General features: G+C 36.3%; 1 protein-coding gene across 1 annotated transcript in view; it reads right to left on the reverse strand.

The window, feature by feature from the left end:
• Positions 1-7,504: 7,504 nt before the first annotated feature.
• LOC145663230 (death-associated inhibitor of apoptosis 2-like) overlaps positions 7,505-23,228 on the reverse strand; it is a 71,685-nt gene continuing 55,961 nt past the window's right edge. Inside the window, exons 7-9 of the mRNA XM_081729601.1 lie at positions 18,560-18,796; positions 16,426-16,589; positions 7,505-8,246 (exon numbers count right to left, since the gene is read on the reverse strand). Of these exons, the coding sequence (XP_081585727.1) occupies positions 8,053-8,246; positions 16,426-16,589; positions 18,560-18,796 (595 nt within the window). The 3' untranslated portion in view covers positions 7,505-8,052. The remainder of the gene's footprint in view (positions 8,247-16,425; positions 16,590-18,559; positions 18,797-23,228) is intronic.

Raw genomic sequence — 23,228 nt, forward strand, 5'->3', positions numbered from 1 at the left:
TTCTTGGCCACTGCATCTGAAAGGAACACTGGAACTTGGCGCGAGGTCTCAAGGAAAATGATGTTAAGGAACCTTAGGGATAGTGGTGGTGGGCGTGGTGGGTTTGGAACCACCATCAACCTTAGGAATATCAACTTTGCTAAGGCGCTAAGGCACATATACAGTATACTGCAGTAAGATTGGTGGTTCGAAACCCAGACAAGGAAAACTTATATTCCTCGACGAAGTGTCAAAGTAAATGATGCTAACGAGCCTTAGGGATGGTGTTTGTGAGCGTGGTGGATTAGGGGGTCACCACTAGCCTTAGGGCTGAAATGTCCCGGCCGTGAAACTAGGAACAGACATCTTAATGTATTCGAATATGTTAGACATTTCGCGCCAAGTTCCAGTGTTCCTTTCAGATGCAGTGGCCAAGGAACTTGGCTCATCCATCCTCATCTCAACACTTTTTGAGGCTGACGAACTTGGCTGCACTTTTTGCATCTCTGGTGTTTTTGTTCATAGTTATATTACACCAGAGTTATCTTAATATAAAAATACAAGGCTTGTTCGGAGAGCAAGCTTACAGTGGGTACTATTTATTCAAAAAATGTGTATTCGACAAAAAGTCTATTACAACGTATTTAGTGATACAATGGTTATGTTTTGGCATAATTGCTGCCATTGTCCAAATAATTGTTAAGTCAAGGTACTAGCTTCTCTATCCCACAGTCACAGAATTCTAGCGCCTACTGATGGAAATATATTCCGACTTCGTTCTTGATCTTTTCATTGTCCTGGAAGTATTGTACAGCAAGATATTTCTTCAGGTGAACAAACAAATGTAAGTCGCTATGTGCAAGGACCGGGGTTATAGCGGATGGTCCTAAACTTGTGCTTAGAGAAACCCGTAAAACGAAGCGGACTTTACATTTGGCGGAATTCTAAATTGGTACAGTCATTGTAAACACATTCTCCTATTAGATTCTACGTAGCAACAAGGAATAGCCGATATAGCTAACTTACTCATGAAAAATGAAATGAAAAATTATATATCTTTCAGTTTAACGTCCCACGATTATGCACTTTAGGCTAAGGGATAGGGATGATTAAGGCAAGTGAATGATGATGGAAGAATTGGTGGAATGAGAATATGGGAGGAAACGAGAGTACCCCGAGAAAATCTATGGACACGATGTTGTCCACCACATACATACATGGCCGGGAATCGAACCAGAGAACCCATACGCCAGAGGTAAGTGCTCCACCACTGAGCCACCGTACCCTCCCTTACGCATCAAAATATAACTTATTTGCTTACGGGAATTGTAACCTTACTTTAGCAGCATGTTGTATTTTCAATACATGTGTAATGTAACAATAAATAAAAGTTGAAAGTCCATGCCAGATTTCGAAGTCATGTGTTTTCGTTATACCTATCTTGTTCCGTATTTCTAACAACAAAAAGAAGTAGAATGTCTTTTTAAAATATAAATAAATAACCAGTTCCTTCAAGTAATCATATGTTTATGTGGAATCCAAGCACTGCCTCCAGGCAAGAAAGCGAAGTATCGTTCACAACGCTTAAGTTTGCTTCTCGTAAACAACACGTATAGACTAAAGAATAATTCCTTCCACAGCTTTCTAAATATAATAACACACCAGTAAGAAAATAAGAAAAAGATTATCTCATACACATTTCCAGCGTTTAATATATGGAGAAACATTTAACTAAAAATTTTAATAAATTCATAAACTAATATTTATAAAGGAAAAGGTATTTTAATTCTTCAGATTAGAATTTGAATCCAAGAATATTCTAGGATAACACTACAAAACGTACATTTATACAAAGCAGAAAGCAATCAATGTTTTTTCTTTTAATGTGAAAACTTTGAAAAAAAGTTCCCATGTGGGAGATGGTAAAATAAATAGAAAAGTTTTAATTAATCAAGCTGGGATTGAATTCACTTTCTCTGTATACAACTATCTCTATCACTTCAGCCGTTAGCAACTCGGCTGTGTAAGCACGGATGTTTTCGTTGATACTTGTTGGGTATACGTAGAAACTAACTGAAGCTAATTATTATGTTTTCGACAGTCATTTCTTGGTTCCATTGCATTTATATGCCATTAACAGTACAGACACAAATATTAGGATGATATACGGAACATATGTACTAATTTCATGTTAGAAACAGGAACATAAAAAATCCTCCTCCTTGTTTCCGGATAAGAACGCTCAATTTTTGGCACAGATTTGTAATATGGCAATAATGATGGCAACACTCAACCTTGCCAAGTCGCTACACAAATACAAAAAGTAATATAAGAAAATATACAATAAATTCTATGGTCTACTACAAATATAAGATACTGACTTACAAGGCAGGGTACCTCGGTGTAACACACCGATTTTGATGAGATTGCACAGACATGGTAAAAATTATATTATGTGGAATATCGCGAGAACGAGAAGAGATATCGGAAAAGTTTAAATGTACGAAATAGTCGACGCAAGGCAATGAGGTAAAACGCACCCATGAGAAGAAAGCGGAACACCCGGAAATGGACCAATCACGTGTACAACATTGTCACAATGTGTTAGGGAAATGAGTGAAGAGGTTGGCAATGAGCAGGAAGAGAGAAACGAAAACAGAAAATACGTGTTTTTGCTTTCCGTACATATGTCGCCCGTATGCGAAAGAGAGACAGATTCATCTCAATACACGAAGATGGGAGAACACGCAGGAAGGATGCAAACGCCGTTCGTATAGACAGCCAGCGAGACAATACTGTGCAATCGTTAGACCACAAAACGAACACAATTTTTTTTACGATATTCACGGCTGTTGTCACCTGAAGTTACGCAGGACTATTAGTAGCAGTAATTTAAAATTTCCTTATAAAAGTCTATGCACATGAATGACAATTCTCCCCTAATGACTTACTAGAATAACAAATTAGCAAATTGTCGATGTCCTCTATCGATGTTGTATCCATTTCAACTAATAAGCCCGGTAGCCTAAACCTTTGGTACAGTAGTGTCGAGTTTGATTAAGTTGTGACATGTTAGTTGGCTTCCAGAGGCAGAAGAGTGAATACGTGTTCAGTGTGTGTGTTGCGTGCCAACATTAAGTTTTGTTCTAAGCTGCAAAAAAGTGCCAAAGAAGCTCACAAAATGTCAAAATCAGTGTATGGCGATGAAGCGGTGGCATTTAAGACTGTTTACAAGTGGTATGAGCGGTTCAAAAGCGGCAAAGAGTCGGTTGAAAACGAGCAACGATCGAGACTAAGAATATAAACTAGTAGTTACGGAAGATACAAATAGAACTTTCTATTTCTACCCTTGTTCAAATTCAAAGAATGCGAAAATAATGTCTGCCGTCTTTTCTTCCTTGGAAATTTGAAGTTAGAGTGAGGAAGAATAGTAATGTAAATCGGGACCATCGTTAAAAACAATAAGGTAGTCTCAATTTGAAGAACGTTTTGTGATATTTTCCTCATTGACGAGGGTCTATATAACTTGTTTTTGATTTAAAGAAATCTCGAGTAAGTCATTGTAACACTCACATAAGGAACGTCTCGTTATACGACCATTAGTATCTTGTTTTACAGGAAACGATTTTAACTAGCTAATAGTTTGAGTGGAAGCTGAAGTGACGCGGTAGGTAAGTGGTTAGCGCATTGAGCTTCTATTCAGCAGACCCGGGTTCAAATCCCGTCCAGGTTCAAACTTTTTCAAATGTTCCAATTTCAATTTCAAAACATACTCAATGTGACAAGCAAAATCTTCTCCCCTCCAGAATGAAAAAGATGTTGGAATGAGGAGAATTGGAGAACATCTGTCAATAGAGACAATTATTTGCAAACTTATTTCCAGCAGTTGTTCTAGATTTGATATTTTCAGCTACTTTCAAGCATTTTCTGATTCATGCGTGGTCAGAGTTTTTATTTCTTTGAACTTACAGTATATAATGAAATAATACGTTACATGCACAGCAATATTGAGATTAATATATGGTATTCATTGGAAAACACACTATGAACCATAGAGATTTATATTAAAATGCAGAAATGTTTCGTGCGTCATCTACTCACAATTTTCCTTCCATAAAGACATGACTCAGTGCTACCAACTGCTGTCAGTGCCGAGAAAAGTTACGTGTACGTTGGGTTGCATCTGTCCAGGCGTTTTACAAACTGCAAATTATCTGGACCGCAAGTGAGGGAATTAGAGCACTTACGGGGGGAGATACTTTTGCTGGTGACTGTACAAACGTAAAATGACCTGGTTATGTTTAGTGTACGTCCCGAACGATCGATTGGAACGTGCAAATGGGGCTTCCCCATTGTAGCGCCGGGAAGCAATGTATACGACAGAATACACCACGAACGAATACAGATTCTCACTTTCGGGAGTCCCCTTGTGGAGTTCACTCTGCACCTTCCCGTTTGCGCCATCATTTTGGGGGGTATGACTTTCTTTACATTCTTTTGATCCGACGTCAATATCTCTATTTGTTCGGCAGATATTACACTTAGAAGAAGGAGGCCGGCGAAACGTCGCACAGCTGATGCTTGAAAACGCCACGGTGTTGGATCTACGTTTATTTGAACTTGCTTTTTTGTTTTTAGTTGTACAATCACCTTCCTAAGTTTTTCGGTCTTGTTTCCTTCCACCATATTATATATATATAAACGTTATACATATAAACTCATGCCTATTTTGCAATTAACAATGACGGATGGTGTTCACTCTAACATTTTACTGTAGTATGCAGTTCTCCTTTTCGATACATACGGTGTTTACGTAAATATGGGGTCTATCGGATAGGTCATCTGAAGATATATCTTTAATTTCATATCATAACAATTACTTAGTTAATCGAATATTAAACAGTATGGAGCTTTAAGGCAAGCCCATGGTGGAAAGACTACAAGGTGGTTGCATGCGCATGTCGCCTGGAGCGCTGTCGTGGCTGTGACGTCATCTGGTTTGCAAGAGACAACGGGAAAAGGCGCGGCTTTAAGTGAAAAGTGGAAATGCTTTGTTACTTTGTTCTTTTAAATGATATCGAGAATGCCTAACTGTGCAGCGTACGGCTGTAGTAATTATTACAGAAAAACTAAGGGAACTAATATAAAATACTTTAGATTTCCCCAAAAAGAGGGGGAATGTCTCCAGAAATGGATTTTAGCTTGCAGTCGATAGGGCAAAATAATCTTAAAATATGGCAAGTTTTACATAAAAGTAATAAATAAATGCAATGTTAAATGAAAGTATAAAAAAGCGATTTCATTATGTAGTTTCTTTTTAGTATTAATAGTATGTAATAATAGTATATAGGGCTACAGTAGCTTATGTTAATTCTGCATACAAAAATCTAATAGTACGATTTAAAAAGACGAACTTTGAGGCAAGACCCGGATTCGAAATCATGAGGGAGGGGAATCGACAGAGGTGATCATTTCTATCATCATTTCCTTCTACACAAGATATTGAGACAAAATTTTCCCCACAGAGGCAGGCATGTAACTCGAGAAGGGAGGCACGATGATCTAGGAGGCTTACCTCCCTCGAGTTACGCAAATGGAGAGCATTGAACGCGTTAAAGTAGTTCAGGTGCCATTTCGTTCTGGAGGTCTGCATTCCCTGTAGCCTCGGTGCTAAAACGGGACGTTACACTTCAAATTAACTAACGAATGGAAGGTTCGTAATAACGATTAACGGTTACAAGGATATATAACAATGTATTAGATCAAGAGAATAAAGTATCCACCTACCATGTCAGGGCGACATTGTCGGGATATTTTTACACTCAGATTTTGAAATTTTTGTTCATTTTAATCATAACTTTGGATAAGTACATATACATATTCAGGGGCCCCCTCCAGAATTACAAGATTAAGAATGACTGCAGTAAATTTAAAAATATGGTAGATTCTCAACCAATCAAGGAAGCACGGTGGCTCAGTGGCAGAAGGCTCACCTCTGGTGCAAGGGATACTGGTCCGCTTCTCGGTCAAGTGAGTTTGTGGTGCATAACATCGTGTCCGTGAGTTTCTCCGGGTACTCCCGCATTCTCATTCCACCAAATTCCACATAATCATTCACTTGCATTTATCTTTTGTCTTCTTTAGTCCACAGGATAGAAAAGAGAAAACTTATCAAGAAAATTAAGAAAATTATGTAATTTTATGGTTTATATGTGTTCTAGTCTAGCTGTAACAGCCCTACATCGCCTTCACCTACGCCTAGTACTTTGTTTCTTGCTTGAAATAGTCAAGTTGCAATTTCTTTGTTTGAGGTGCTTTGTATATACATATTTATTTCTGTATATTTTTAGAACAGAATAGTATATGTAACGTTTTATTTCGTACAAATGTTTAATAATACAGTTTGTTATGGCGTAAATTTTGACACTAATATTCAGAGAACTGTCAGTTTCACCAAACCTTTAGTTTAAATACAAATTCTATAAATAAGCGATCAGCGACTTCAAATAAGATTATTTTTTATAAATCGAAAATAAAAACGACGTTTAAAATATTAAATACGTGCGTTCCTGCTCAATAAAGTTTTAACCTCCCCTGAGATTCTGATGAATCTTACGTGGGAGCAACCTCTTAAAAAAACTGTCCAAGCATAACGAAAATATACGTACGTGCATTTCTGTTTACGAAAACTATGAATTCTTCCTTGAGATATTCTCAAAATTTATATGGGGTCATCAGTAAAGTATTCTCTTTCAAGCAAAATAATAATAATAGCAAATCAAAACCGATCAATGTGTTACGAAAATATACTTGAGCATACATAAATATATAATAATGAAATGCATTAACGACACACTGAGTTATAGATTATTCAGGCCTATACATACTCGAGTGTATTACTTCAAATATTTAAAAAAAAGAAAGAAAGAAAGAAAGAAAAGAAAAGAAAAGAAAAGAAAGAAAAAGCAGAAAATGTAGTGAGTAATATTGGCTTGTTCAAGCTCCAAAGTTGTTTAATATGAACTGGTATTGCTGTTTCTTTTGCTATTGTAAATATCTTCCTTTGAATTCACTTAGTTAAGCATTGATTACATTACGTTTATATAATTATTGTTTCTACTAAAATTTTTACTTCATTGAAGATCGCTATAAATAGAAGACAAGTTTGCGTATAAGATACTAGCGAGCAAGCGCTTGTTAAAAGTTCATCTGACTCTCGCTTGCCAAGTCTGCGACCAGGATGACGTCATGCGCCAGAGCGACAAGAATGTAGCACTGCATTGCATCCACCTTGTAGTCTTTCCACCATGGGCAAGCCCATCGTTACAAACTTAGAAACACCACATTGCAAACTGAGCGTGTTTCTGTACGTAATTACAAAAGGAGGAGGAATTGAGAATAGTAATAGACTTTGCTTATAAAATACACTTATTATCTACAAAGAAAATTTGCTTTTCATCTTTGATTAAGATATTCCGAAAGAGTCAAACTATACACAGTTTTTAGAAATAAATTCGAAAACATATATATGTTTATATTTTATCCATTTTAAAGATTCATACATCTTTTATCAAGGCATATAACTTGATTATTACATACATAAAACAAATATTTTTATTATCTGTACAAACGGCCTAAAGTCAAGTATCTACATTAAGAAAAAAAATTATAATAAAATAACCACGCATTTTCTGTCAGTTCCTTCAAAGTCGCGCTTAACAATATAATGCAAAATAAAACGTCCATATACATAATCTAGCTATCCACAAAACTATTTTCTTTATTTCTTATGCGATGAATAACATGTTTCATGTGGAATAACATAATTTAATATAATCTGTCTGTTGAAATTTGTTGTTCCTAATTTCCCTACATGTGTCTGTGATGCTGCACGAAATATTTACAGTGCTTCATTTGATAACATCATGTGCAAACGCCTACAACGAATGTTGCAATTACTCTGTAGGACACGGTTACAGATATTTACACATTATTGTAAATATGATCCTTGTTAAGTAACTCAATGATCACAATATTCATGTTCTTGTGGACTCATATTCTACAACAAAAAAATTATGACAAAAATGCCCTAACTGACGCCTTAATTGGCTTCCTACATAGAGGGCAGTCCTTTAACACTGGAGCACATAGGATACACGTTATTAGATGACCACATGGCAAGAATACTATACCAACGTCTTCATCCATACAGATTTTACACAGCTTCGCTTCTTTCAGTCTCCTGTTCTCCTCTTCTAAAGAAAGAGCTGAAAATTAGCATTTTACATTATTAAAATGTCAACTATATGGCTGCTATTAATACTTAATTCTAAGTCATTTTAACACGTTTGCTACTTGGACGATCTTAGTAATTTACCAGAAGTCTCGTTATGTATTTTTATCTTTTAATCTATTTCGGATCCTCAAAGCAAAATGAAAAATGACACTAACGCCCTAAAGTAATTAACAAACATTTTTACATAGTCCATAGAGGTCTGCATGGACCGGAATTTTAGCCCGAACCCTACCCGACCTGTCAATTTATAATGTGAGGCCCGAGCCCGGCCCAAGTCCATGTGATAATCAAATGAGTCAGAAATAAGAACGAATTACAGAAATTTAATAATTACCGTAAAATTGTATTTTTATTTACAGCAATTAGAGGTTTAATTTTGCAGTTATGCTTTAAATGTTCTTCAGAAAGAACGATCCGATAAATATCATTGACAGTATATTTACAAAGTCAGGCCCGAGAAATATGGTTGTACAGTGAAGTCCACTTATAACGAATTTCAAGGGATCAACAAAATGACTTCTTTAAATCCGAACTTCGTTATAAAGAAACACATATATTTTTCCGAATTATGGAAAAAACAAAGGATTAGATAACAAGCAGATACGTTTAAAAAAGAATATACAGCAGTACAGCATTAAATCGGAAGATAATTTTATTAACAGGATTGTTATCTAGCCTATCGTACATATTGCAGTTCTTCCTACCTGTTCAAGCACGCTTGAAGGAATCTGTAATTTTCTTCTGAACCATGTCTGTTGCCGTTGTTCGTAGCACCGCCATTTCCACTTTCTCAAATGCCCAAAATGCATTATCCGGCACCGTGTTGTTGTAATCGAAAAGATAACATTTCAAGTTTTCCAAACTTTGAATCGCTTCTTTGGAACTCACGAGTTGTTTCACATTTTCTACTTCTCCCTCATTATCGGAATCTGCTTCTTCCTGTAGTTTTTTTTTTTTTTTTTTTTTTTTTGCCATCTTTCAATTTAGGGTTGCACAAACACAAGTTTAAAAAAATGAACTTGCGGCGTATTCCTACCTTCCAGCTACCGAAAAATGCACCTCACTTTTTCTCCGCGTCTAACACCATGAGCTCCAGTGAAAACAGATTTATTTTCAACCTCGACTTTGAACTCTGGTGGACGCGCGTTGCCGGAAATATTTGCACCCGGGGTGATTTCTGTTGTCATCCGAGTGGACGGGGGAGGAGTGAATCATGCCTGGCTTGCACAGCGACAACAGCAGCTATGAAAACCAGCTTTGCGGTACATGAGTAATCTACGAACAGAAGGAAAGAAAAATGACTCCGTACTGAAAACTTTGCTATAAACGGTCTTTCCGGAAAATATTGTTCGTAATATAGGTCATTTCTTCCACGTTTTAAATAGGCGGTATGATGGAGATTTCATTTATGTTCGTAATATCAATAATTCGTTATTTCCGAGTTCGTTATAAGTGGGCTGCACTGTATATTTAAAAATTTACGGCCCAAGCCCGCGGATTCGGCCCGGGCCCGTCCAAACCTCTAATAGTTCGTATCAATTCGGGCAGGGGGTTTACTTTCACAGTCTCAGACGTTATTTAATTTAGCACACGTTAAAATTCAGGACAAGAGAAGAAACCCGTATTGTCTTGTCGTCTCACAGAAAAGGGCCGCGAAAGATGAAACTATTTCTCACGTGCAATTTTCGGCAAAATATTAAATGCTCTATTTCTGGAACGGTTTAAGTTTTTTTTTTTTTGGGGGGGGGGGGAAGGTCATTGAAATATTATAATTTATTGATTCAAGTGATATAATTCATTTGAAAAATCTGTGTATAGTCAAAGGAAGAATACATGAATTCACAGTTTAGCTGTCAACAGGCAAACAGAGAGCAAAGAAATGTGTGGTCCAACAGTACTTGTATGCTTTTGTAAGAATACTGCTAATTAATTAAGTAGGAGTGTTTTGTAGAAAGGACTGAGTTTGAAGTGTCTTTTGACTTGGCCAAAGGAGAGTGAAGTATGCTGACTATTTGCATATCCATAAAACAGTGATATATAAGACTTTAAAAGAATGTCTAGGTTGGAAAAAAGAGTGCTCATTTCAAGACAGTCTCAAATTCAAGATGTTTCCAGTGATGACTTTCTGTATTTTAAATACTTTGACAGAATATCAGCAATGACTCTAACTGAACATAGTGTAGGTGATGAAGATTTTGCATATGCAGAAGAAGAATTACATTCCCTTCGTCAGTCAGTTATAGAGGTTGGTGTTAATCCTGTTAAGAAACCATGATTGTGAATTCAAGTCGTACGCCATATGCATTAAGATAGCACAGCGAAATTACTGCAGCTCTGGGTGAGTATATCAAATCAAAACTGACCAAACTGTACCAAAAGAAATTTGTGCAACTTGCCGAGAATTTATATCAATCACCAATTCAGCTGTTGAGCCGTGTGAATCCTACAATAAAAAGATACAAGCTCTAACATTTACCTTAGTGTATTTTTCGAAGATACAAATTTTGCACCACATTCCGTCTGTAACAAAATACATGGTGGACAAAACAAGAAATGTGAGGTTTGCAAAAGTGTGTTTAGACAACCGAACCTCTATTATGGTCATCATGTGAAGGAACCACATATTAAATTGAACAGTTATTTTATCTGGGAGATAAACAAAAAACGTTCTTGCCAGAGCGCCAACAAAGAAGACACTACCACTATAACAGTTGCACGAGAAAGTGGTGAAAGTGAAAAGATACACGACCCACAGTATTAAAGAAACTTTCGTCACATATAAGGAACATTTAGTACTTTGCATTGAAGATCGAAATTTTACGTACTCTGACCTAAGTGGGTGGTTCCACACCAACTAGAGAAGTCTGTTTGTGTGTGTATCGCGCCAATTTTGTATATCGCATGGTAACTTTGAAGAACTTACTTGAAGGTGTGAAAAACGACACTTCGGCTGGACGTGTGAAGTTGTTCGCAGTCTGTGATGTATAGTCATGTCCAAAATGATTGTCGCATATCTATAACTGTCTTCTTGTAAGAATATAATTTGATAATGATTTTGTAGGGTATTTTTAATACTGATACTGCGTGTGTAATCAAGAAATGTATATTTGTGGTAAATGTCATAGGAAAAGAATTATAAATACGAAACTTAGAATGAGTAAAACAAAATGTTGCTAAATGAACAAGAAAGTTTTATTTTCGTTTTATTGTTCTTAGGTACTGCTCTTTTGACGTGAAATTTCCCACATACATGTCTTTGCCGATAATACACATACTAACATTATAAGAAATACCGGGGAATTCATTATCAAATTATAGTTCTACAACAACATATTTATAGACATGCGACAATAATTTTGGACATGGGTGTACAACGAGAGAGACATTTGTTTCAGGAATTTGATGCCTGCCCTGGAAAGAGAGGATTCACCTTACAGACACTTAGTCTGGAAGACATAACAGATGACTCTTCTGAGGTTACATACGCAACATGAAAGGAAAATTAATTTATCATAAGAATTGTTACCATTGATACCTTCATTGACGAACTTGGCAAATGAACGGTGAAAGCAGTAACGTACCAACACTCAAAGAAATTGCAACAACACATTGTGAAGGGGCGTGCAGAGGCTGAGCAGCTATGTTTAGTTCTTCACTGTGATTCTGCTGAGAACTAGTCTGTGATTCGGCCACAAGAAGTACAAGAGTATCACTGAAAGTGACAGGTTTCAATTCGTACAGGAGTCACATATTTTCAAAACAAGACCACATATATTGCAGTTATAAGACTCAGTTACCGTCGAAGACATGACTCAGTACATGCATTGTCGCCAATACGCAAAATTCTTTTTAAGAGCTCCAGTCACAGGCAGAAAATATCATAATTATTTCTGATCGTGCCTATAGCTACTTCAAAAGTCCTTATGAACTGTCTGAATTGACGAGGTCGCTTGTGCCAATGGAATTATACAGTGTTGCTGACCATGGGAAGGACCCTTGCAATGGTATACGGGGCCTGTTGAAGCACCACACTACAAAACAATCTTTCGAGTCCAAGTACAGCTGCAATTCAGAATGCCGGGGATTTTACAAGAGTAGTGAAGTCATATACATCAACAGCCCTAATCCTATTGCCCAAAGAGGAAGTTGAAGAATTCCGCCAGCAGAAAAAATAGAAGAATGGTCCAACAAACTAGCCCTTCAAAAGAAATTCAAAAGTGACATGTCTGGACTCACAGTGATAGCTGATACTATGTTGCATGATCTTTAAAGAGAATATATATATACAGTAAAACCAGTAATCTTGGTCACCTCTCTAAGTTGGCCACCTGCTTATCATGGCCTGATTCGTCTTGAACCTGCATTTTCCCATAAGATATAAGTTGCTTATTACTCTGTACGTTAGTCACCAGTCTATCTTGGAAGTTGGCCACATTGAAGCAATGTTTAACCTATGACGATAATGATAAATTTACCTGCGCATCTTGGCCACGCAAAATACCGTTTTGTTATTTTTCTTAAGTCTTTCGTATTCCGAGGATGTTCCGTATTTATGTCTGAGGACAAAGAAGCATGGATTCCCACGATTTGTTCTTGGAGGTCAATGGCCAGAACGCTACCCTGATAAAGGGGTGGTGAAGGAAGATGTGAATAAGAAAAATCACGTACAGGAATTCAGGAAATGGCTGTACGTATTTGCTTACCCTGTCTCTTTTGGTAAAACCTTTAGCTATAACGGCTCCTTTCATCAGTGGGGAGGTGAAAGCTAACCATCTTAACTGTCAACTATTAACACCTGACGGCTTGTCGAAAGGTAGCGGAGGTTTTAAGATATGAATTCCCTTAAGATTTTCTCACAACATCTTTTGCTCCGAGGGAAACATTTGTAGCTCATTAACAAGCGGTAGAGGATACTATGCAAGAACTACAAAATTAGAATGCGCATATGCGCCAAAAAGAATAAAAGAAATATGTCTAGAATAAACCACCATAAGATACGTATTTTTCTATTACCGTATATTGTTATGATTACTCTCAGTGGCGTCTTTAAAAGGGATTCCGGGCTTAAACCCCCTGAAGTATTAATTACTATTTTAAAGTAAATCAAATATCTTACAGAATTTTCACATTTCCAGGAATAAAGGCAGCAAAGCCACTCGAAACAAAATAATAAATACGCCACTGATTACTATATATACATATATATTAAAGGAGCTGTCGTGCCATTGTTTATTAAAGTTTTACAATCAAGTAATACTAGAAATCCTATTCTAAAAATACACTAATTACACCTATTTTCTGTAAGTTGGTCACCTGTCTAAGTTGACCACTTTTCAATGGAACCGATGGTCGCCAACATAGACAGGTTTCACTATATATATATATATATATATATATATATATAGAGAGAGAGAGAGAGAGAGAGAGAGGTTGACTTAAAAAAAAAAAGTCAGAGGGCTACAGCACAAGAACTTTCACACATTGTTCCAAACTGAGAATATTATTTTATCAGTAAATTATTATCTATCAAGCAAACGAAAACGCAAGAAAATAACTTGAACCGTTAGGAATTGCGCCCGAGACGTCATCTTTGGCGGCCTATATGTCGGTCCAGGATTTTTTTTGGGGGGGGGGGACGAAAGGAGGACACGACCAAAAACGGATTTTTCACTTTGCTCTGAAGTTTAACCTATGTTAAATTCAATGACATGTGAGGCTATCAAAGTAAGATTTTTTTTTTCTTTGTCAGCCTGAGTTGATCTAGACTACGCCTTTTAAACATTCACCTCTTAAATATTTGCTATCCTTGTTGGCTTGAAAACTGCCCATAAACAACTCCGATATTAACTAATAAGTAACAAACAAATTACATTCAATTATTGTGATAAAAAGTGCACTTCTTTTCTTCTTCCTTATACTCAATACAGTTTGTGAAATAATGTTCAGTAACGAAATAGAGGAGACTAAATTTTCCACTACTAAGTAATTCAACAGTTTCTATGGAGTTTAGTTTACCAAAAACTCTTTTATATATTTACTCTGTCTGGGAGAGACAAAATCTTAACAACTATTTGATGAATTACCATCAGAATGTAGAGGACCAAATGTTAGGAAGAGTGTTCGTTGATGGTGATATATTGATCTACAAAGCGAAAACGATCAGGGATAATGAGAAGTGGTATTTTAGAGTCGATTTAGTGTTTAAGTTAAGAAATTAAATATGATTTTGTTTTAAACTGAATAACTCCATAGTAAATTTAGATCAACAACTAACCTAATTTCCTCATCTATCCTTACAATGGTTCGGAAAAGAAGATTGCTGCAATTTGCAGTTACATTTAGTCAGTTGTATTTCGTAACTTGATACTTCTTTGTACGTAGGATTCTGTACTGCATTCAAAAACATGTGCATCGCACTCTATTGCTAAATGTACTATTTACAAAAACGTCATTATTTCGCTATAAATAATAATAATAATAATGCTTCATTTGAATTTCATTGGTAACGAAAGTGTCAAACTACAACTTTCTACAAATCATCATTAACATAACTCTCATAATATTCAGTAGTTTTAATTACGTACTAATCATGTGAATGAATGATTAAGTAAGAATAGCCTAATGTTACATTTATACGGTTGTTTCCAATGCGATTTGTATAAATTTACGCTTAATTTACACAGTTTTCTCATTTGAATTATGTCCTTTTCGAATTGTCCAGCGTTGGGCTCTTTTAGAACCTTAAGTCAAGTTTTAATGAAGCGAGGCATCATCGAGTAAGCATCGAGTTTAGGATTGCAAGAGAGAAAATAATTTTCGCCAGGACGATTTTACGATTTTTACGATGTGACATTTAGAATTTACATTAAAAAAAAGACAGACATACATAGTAACGCAGAATAATTTTAACCAGAGACAGGTAGTTTTATGAAAAATAACTGGAGCACATGAAACACACACACAAAAAATATATTACAATTCCCGGTGGGAGCAAATGGGCCCACTTTAACTCCTTGTCTCATATAGCCTCGGTGCTGGAAGGGACTCCAAACTTCAATTCAACCAACCAAGTATATTACACAAATCTTTGTTGCCTTTTATATGTATTTTAATGAAGACTTTGCATCTCTTAACAATCTCACATCCTTTTTTATACGTTAAAAAAAAAAAAAACAGATAAATGGATTTTCACAACATTTGCAGTTCTATCCTTAATTCACAGTAGCTTCTGTTTCTGACAACAGTATATTCTGCTTTTTATTATTATTATTATTATTATTATTATTATTATTATTATTATTATTATTATTATTAGTAGTAGTAGTAGTAGTAGTAGTAGTAGTAGTAATAGTAGTAGTAGTAGTAGTAGTAGTAATAGTAGTAGTAGTAGTAGTAGTAGTGGTGGTGGTGGTGGTGAAGAAGAAGAACAACAAGACATACCTTAACGCAGCTGCACCGATAGAAACTTCATGGACATACGTATTATAGTTGTAATTGTTATGTAAGTAACAGAAGGGAGCCGTACTGGCTCAGTTGGTAGATACGCATACCTCTCGCACGTGAAACCCTTGGTTTAATCTCAGTTTCCGTCAAGTGGGTTTTGTAGCGGACAAACACTATGAGCGTGAGTTTCATCACGGTTCTCAGCTTCCTTTCATTTTCGTCACTCCATCAAAATCTCATCACCATAGTCTTTCTTAGACTCTCTGCATAATCGTGAGATGTTAACTCGAAAAAAGATAGTAACAGAAAATCTCATACGGAAATTCATTAATGATATAATAAATTATAATTTAAATGTGTCTATAAAGCTTTCATCGATAACACTGCATTTGGTATTTGTCTGTAACATTGAAACAGTTTACCATTTTTTCCACAAAACTTCACAAGACCGAAGATATATCTATCTATCTAACTATATTTACGGCTCATGTTAAGTCAGAAGTTCTTAATTCACACTAGATACATCCACTCTAGTTCCCTCTTAACCTACAAGGATTAAAATTATGCTTTATTTGTTAGTACTTTATTATATGAATAGCGTATCAAACGGAATCTTATGATAGCTGTGAGAAAATGTTGGACAGCACTAGTTTACAATGAACAAATCACTTCAAACAACATCTCTCTATCAAGATGAACTAATTTACCTGCTTTATCCTTCTCTTCCTTTCCAGGATGTTCGTAGGACAAATTCACTGGTTTAGGAGTTGTAGCCTTATCGTCTCGCATTTCACAGAGATTAGTGGGCTGCCCAGTAGTACCTGGACCCATCACAACGTCAGGCCAAGATGAGTGTGAACGCTGACTTGTTCTGTAAAATGTTAGAACCAACGGTGTTCTGTTATTAAATGTATCAATCAAGAGTGTAACTTATAAATTGTTATTACTATACTGCGAGATAAATTCCTTTGGTACTAACAACTCGAGGAGGTGGAAATACTCTGGTTTTCCCCGCTGCTCACGCTTGCGAAATCAGCTTTAGTAATTGGAGTTTACATTACTTAGTCCAGGGCGCAAAATTTTAAAGTCAGACACATTCTCCAATCCAAAAATGATGGTCGCCAATATCTCTCACGTACAAATTATGAGAGGTCCCCCCACAGCCTTTGGTTTGACAAGGAAAGAGATTACATCAGGGCATAAAATTTTAAAACCAGACAATTAGATTCAGGATAATTAATTTTGAATTGGACAATTCACATAATGTTAAAAATATCTTATCTTAAGACTTCATGTTTGTGTAACGTTCTCTCTCTGCACTGAAGTACCAGTTGTCGATTGCAGTTTTTGGATCAAAGTCCTTAAGTCCTTAAGAAAGGGAGGGGAGAATTACAACGTTGTGAACACTTCACATTCCGTGTTTTTTCTCACTCAGTGACACTTATTTTGTGCGAAACAGAAACTGCGTAGCCCTATGCGTTTAGGCAAAAACCACTCCTACTGAACAGTAGCCACCAGCTCTAAATTTCTAGTCGCTAATGGCGATCTGGCGTCCTGGCTTAGTCTATAGTTCCATCCATCAACAACTATAAACTTCGAAATACTTTTTAAACAGAGTTATATAAAACTTCAGTTACGCCCATCAACAACCATGCACTTCGAAATGCTTTTTAAACAGTTATATAAAACTTCAGTTACGCCCATATTAGTACACGAACTACGTTCATCAGTCAGTACCAGAGAATTTTCTCTTGAACCATATGTAATACACGAAGTGCTCTTAAGAGTATACATTCATATACACACCTTGGCTACATAATACGAGAATAAAAGGTATAAACATGCACAACTGGACAGGAATTTGAACCCAGGTCTCTGACTCATGCCGACACACCAACCAATATGCTACCATCAGTCTGCTCCCAGAATAGTCATACATTTCATCACTCTTGAAGTCGGAGCTCAATCCGGCCTCAAGAGTGAAGAAGTGTGGTTGGTCAGAAAGCTGACTGGATAGCGCAGTAGTTAAGACACCAGCACAGTATGCGAGACACACAGTTCGATTCTTGTTCCAATCGCACTCTTTGAATTTCTCAGAATGAGTTCATTATACAACGATGATCAATGTGTTGGCCTTTGTCTTGAAATTGATAAAATGAACTATGAGATAAAGTTACTAATAAATAAACCTCGCTAAAAGACAGTAAAGAGGATCATGAATCCCATATCCTTTTATCATAGGCAACCAACATTTCCTTGCTACTGTTCAGAGTTCATAGAAGCTCGGAAAAGTTATAGATTTAAAACAAGATGTGGATAGCAGCCATGAACGTCATCTGTTTTCGTGAAGGTGTTAACGGATTGACTCCATTAATAAACTTGACCGATATAATCGCTCTAGCCGTCTATTGCAAAGAAACAGAATTCAATAATTAGCTTTTTTAGGAGTTACCGTGTGGAGTAACACCCGGAGGTACTAAAAATACAAACTTACGGGTCCCATTGCGTGATCCTAATAAAGGAGAAACGAAAAGTTCTTGAAAACATTTATACACATCATATTGGTTTCTTTGCGGTCGAACTCTCGAAGGATTTGAAAAGACGCATTATCAATACCAACTATACCGGCACTTATCAAAAAGACAACCAATCTCACCGTTAAAGTTTCCGCAAATGGTTGCTGCCTTTCTTAGCTGCAATTCAGGGTGAAAGAATCAGTGCTGAGGAAGGCATTATCCTTTTCCGAAAGGTTCACGGTGAGATTTATATTCTGGGTATTTTGGTAAGTACAACTTTCGTTAGCGTATGTATATTACCTAGGTATAACAAATAGTTTCTTACTCTTCAGATTCTATAGAAGATTCCTGTTCTAAATTCGTAATACCCGGTCTGTCTTCATTCTGATCTCCATCTCTCGCATGATCCAACACATCCTCTCCAATCTCCAGATCACTGTTCTCTTGTTCCTCATCCTCCTCTTCAGTGTCACTGCTTGATAAGTGTTCCTCATCAATCCAACGGAATGAATTTTGCGAAGATCCTGGGCCACGTTGTCTAGATGGAACTTCTTCATTATTTCTGAAGGAATAAAATGAACGAATATAACCAAAGCAAACACACATCATATAACACTGTATTGCTTCACCTTTTCTAATACTGGAACATAATATGTATCTCCCTTCTGTTAACATAATCCCTAGTGATTGACATATTGCGTATGTTTCATTGCTTTAAGCAATTCAAATACTAAAGTACAGATTAAGACATACAACATTTATGATTTTCTAAAATTAATATTACATGTACAAACACTACAAAATATAATGTTGAATTTATCTAATTTAATACATTCACTAATAAGCTTAATAGATTCAGTGTACTATAAATGACAAACTGAAATCGGCATTGATCATTTTATTGTATTTACCAGTAACTTCAACTTTTTTAAAGTTATCGAAACAGATGAACAAAAGTATATTAATCTTTACGTGACAATTTTGGATTTGGAAAACGAAATTTATTCTTTAAACTTATACATAGTACTTCACATACAGGAAATTGCTTTAAGAATTCTTTTCTCACTCTCAATAAATGTATAAAATTCCTTACAAGTAAATTTTAAATTTTCCCTGAAACAGTCCCTGTCATCTCTTAAAACTATCTATACTGATGAATAATGTCCGGATTTGTATGTAATTACATATTTTTTCCTTCATACGTAAATTCGTCAAATCCTTAAATGTTTGTGATTCACACCTGTAGGGTGCTTCAACTCAAGTTTCATATTACATATATATATATATATATATTTTTTTTTTTTTTACATATTTTGACCAATATTACATATTTCTATGGTTTCTACATATTTTTTTATTACATAAAACTGTTTTAAAATTTTGCGTTTACTGAAATTTTAATTTAAAATAAAAAATAAACTCTCCAACTGTGCAAGGCTTGCATCTAGATTCAATTTTGTCATGTCTATTTTTTCGTTTCTTTATCGAAAGAGAAATATCTCTCTTTTTTATTTGTCAAATCATGCTTCGCAGAATTTTCACCGATAACAAAAGAAATATAAGAAAAAAACAAGTAAAAATCCTCCCTCCGGGGTACATTAGCAGCGACTTTTATTCTCAACTCTGGAGTAAGGCAGATCACGTGCCTGACAGGCGACTGGCCAGGAAATTCCTAAAATGAAATCCATTTGATTGTTATCGGAGGTCGGACGGAAAAAAAGATGAAAGCAAATCCTTCAATTCAAGTTAAAACTGTATGCTAGTGTGCTTCCAAGAATTTACTGCAAGAGTTCGTTCCAAGAAGCTGGCGACAATGGCAATATTATAGCAGGTAACCTAAGCTTTCAAAACACTTCGCTTGTTCAACTGAATGACAGAAGGATAGTACACTAATATTGCAGTTGCAAAACGCACGTGTTCTGTATTGGCCGTCGAAGTTAGAAATGGCTCCGGTTGCCTCAACTTTATACGCGAAATTGCGGTCGTGGGTAACTATCGATGATGCGTTTACTACGGACGGTAAAGTGGTGGTGTGTCAAGTGTGTGATAAAAAAAATTGGATGTTCAATGAAATCTCAGTTAGAACAATATGTACGAAGTGCATTCCATGCAAGAAATAAAAATTTCCGAACTGCAAGGAAACAAGTACTCTTGACACAAATGCACCAAGATACTTCAGTGAGTGAGTATTTCAAAGACTTGTGCCAAACAATGATAGCAGCAAACATTCCTTGGAACAAAGTTCAAATGCCAAAATACCGTGCTTTTCTGGAGAAGTACTGCGGGCGTCGAATTCCTGACGAATCCACTCTTCGAAAGTGTTATCTCGAAGTTTGTTACAGGGAAGCTATAGATACCATTAGGACAGAAATAGGTAGTTCATATATATATATATATTTGGATTTCTGTGGACGAAACAACAGACGTTTTGAGACGTTATGTAGCAAATTTAGTGATGGGGAAGTTAAGTGAAGATGTTCCATCTAAATCCTATCTTATTGCAAGTAAATTGCTGGAACGCACGAATCATTCCACGATTGCTCGCTTTGTAAACGATGGTCTTAAAGTGTTGTGGCCGGGAGGAGTTCAGGAAGAAAAAGTCCTTGTTCTCTATACAGACAGTGCAGCGTACACGTTAAAAGCGGCTAGAGCACTTCCAGTTTTTTACCCTCACTTAATTCATTTCACCTGTATGGCCCATGCTCTTCAGCGTGTTGCTGAAGAGGTGAGAGGCAACTTTTGCAAAGTAAATCAACTAGTTTCTTCCACGAAAAAAATGTTTGTTAAGGCGCCACAACGTGTTCAAGTTTACAGAGATCAACTGCCAGACGTGCCACTTCCTCCGGAGCTTGCGCTAACGCGATGGGGCACTCGGATTTCTACAATGAACATTTTCAAAAAATTAAGCATGTTGTTCATTCATTTCCATCGGAGTCTGCTGTGTCAGTTGGCATTGCTCAGAAATTGTTTAATGACTCACAAGTAGCGTGTAATATCGCATACATAGACAGCAATTTTGGTTGGCTACCTACAAGCATTAAAAAGCTAGAGACTGTTAGGCGACCTCTTCCGGAATCCATGAAAATCATAGAGGATGCAAAGAGACTGCTGCAAGGTGTGTGTGGAGATGTAGGAGAAAAAGTTCGAAAGAAACTAAATGCAGTGCTAGAAAGAAACCCGGGTTACGACAGCCTATTGGCAGTGTGTGAGATTCTCAGTGGTGAAACAAGAACCCCCCAGAAGATATTTCCCCCAACTACATCCCCCTGTTGAAATACGCTCCCCTGTTACCTCATGTGATGTGGAGATATCATTCTCTGCATACAAGAATATTTTATCCGATCGCTGACAAAATTTTACTTCTGATCATTTGGAAATGTACCTTGTAACCCATTGTGCAACAACACACAGTTGAACTGCAGGCACATCTTTTGTAAGCACTTTATTTCAAATTAATGTTCATTAGTGGAAATATTCTTCAATCTTAGATCAGCTGGTATTGTTTAAAAGACATAGGACTGTTTTTCCCTGCATGAAATAAATATATATAAAACAATACATTTCGTCTTAAGTTGCTTTTAGTATTTAAATTTGTATATTGCGTATAATTCATTTCATGACTGGGCCGTGGTGACGGATGCGCATTTAGTGTAAAAGGTTCTAAATTTGAAACGGGACCACACCACACCACATGAGATTCCTGACGTACAAGTGCCGTATGCATTGCTTTTCTCGGGGCTTTCCTGTTTCTCTCTAGCCGATTCACATCTTCCTTCATTCGCGTCTGATTTTTATTATCCTGCAATCAGTCACGTCAAGTGACGTATGGCTTTCTCAGCTGTTCAAGTATTTCGCTTCATTGGGGGACTTGCATTAAGCAGAATAAAGTGTAGTAGATTTTTTTTTTTTAATTTTCATAATTCGTTTAAATATTGCATACTCATAGGCGTGTTAATATTACGTTTTCATAAATATGTAACATATGTAATATTACATATTCTTATATAATATTACATATTTCTTACATTTTAAAGCGATTTTTGTTACATATTTATGTATATATTTAGGGGGTTGATATTACATAAAAATCCAGACTCTACTGATGAACAAAATATATTAATTTTTGATAGATGGCGAAATGTGACACTTTTGGATTTACAGAATGAAAGTTGCTTTTTAAATCTATACTTCGAACTTGATGGAATTGCTTCGAATTAGATGCAAATTTGAAAAAAACCGGTCATAAATGGGCTGGTAAGAAGTTTGTACCGGTCACCAGCTTTAATCAAAATAGCATCAATATTTCCGGCCAGGTCGGTGAAAAACCGGCCAGTTGGCAACCCTAAGCCTAGCCTGGGCTATTTCCACCACACTATCTTGCCTTTAAAAGAGCCGGAATACGATTAGTTTCCCAATGACACCCCCAAGAAGCTACTGATTCGTTCGAGTTCCGTATATACTTTCTGCAATTTTGACGAAAACCCAAGATGTCTAAATCCCGTACTAGTTAACATTTCTTAAAGGCAGTATGTGTAGCAGAACCCACATAAACTTTTTTCACAGGAAGAAGATATTCTCATTTTCCATATCAATTTGTATACATAAAAATACGCGCTTTCGGCGTAGGATATCCGAGTTCGATTCCCGGTGGAAGCTCATGTGGTTCGGATCCCACGTTAAGCTGTAGATCCCCGTCTTATATAACTTCGCTGCTGAAAGGGATGCTAAACTGAAATTAACTCACTCAGCTCGTGTACATGAACTCAAAGAACTAAAAACGTCTACTTTTACACAAACTTATTTTTCTTTATATTTTTATCACGTCCAATAAAGTGTTGTAAAGAAACGGACTGATAGGAGAGTCAGTTTGAAATTTAGTAAGGAAAGGTTCTACTTCTGAAGCAATTGCTTTAAAAATGTAAGTTTAGGAATAAGCATTTTATCTTCCAACATCTGGCAGTTTGAAGAGCTGAGAACTTTCTTATCCTTGCTGA

This window comes from Thermobia domestica, chromosome 1, assembly GCF_964235325.1.
Source record: "Thermobia domestica chromosome 1, izTheDome1.hap1.1, whole genome shotgun sequence".
In the NCBI taxonomy this organism is placed as follows: Eukaryota; Metazoa; Arthropoda; class Insecta; order Zygentoma; family Lepismatidae; genus Thermobia; species Thermobia domestica.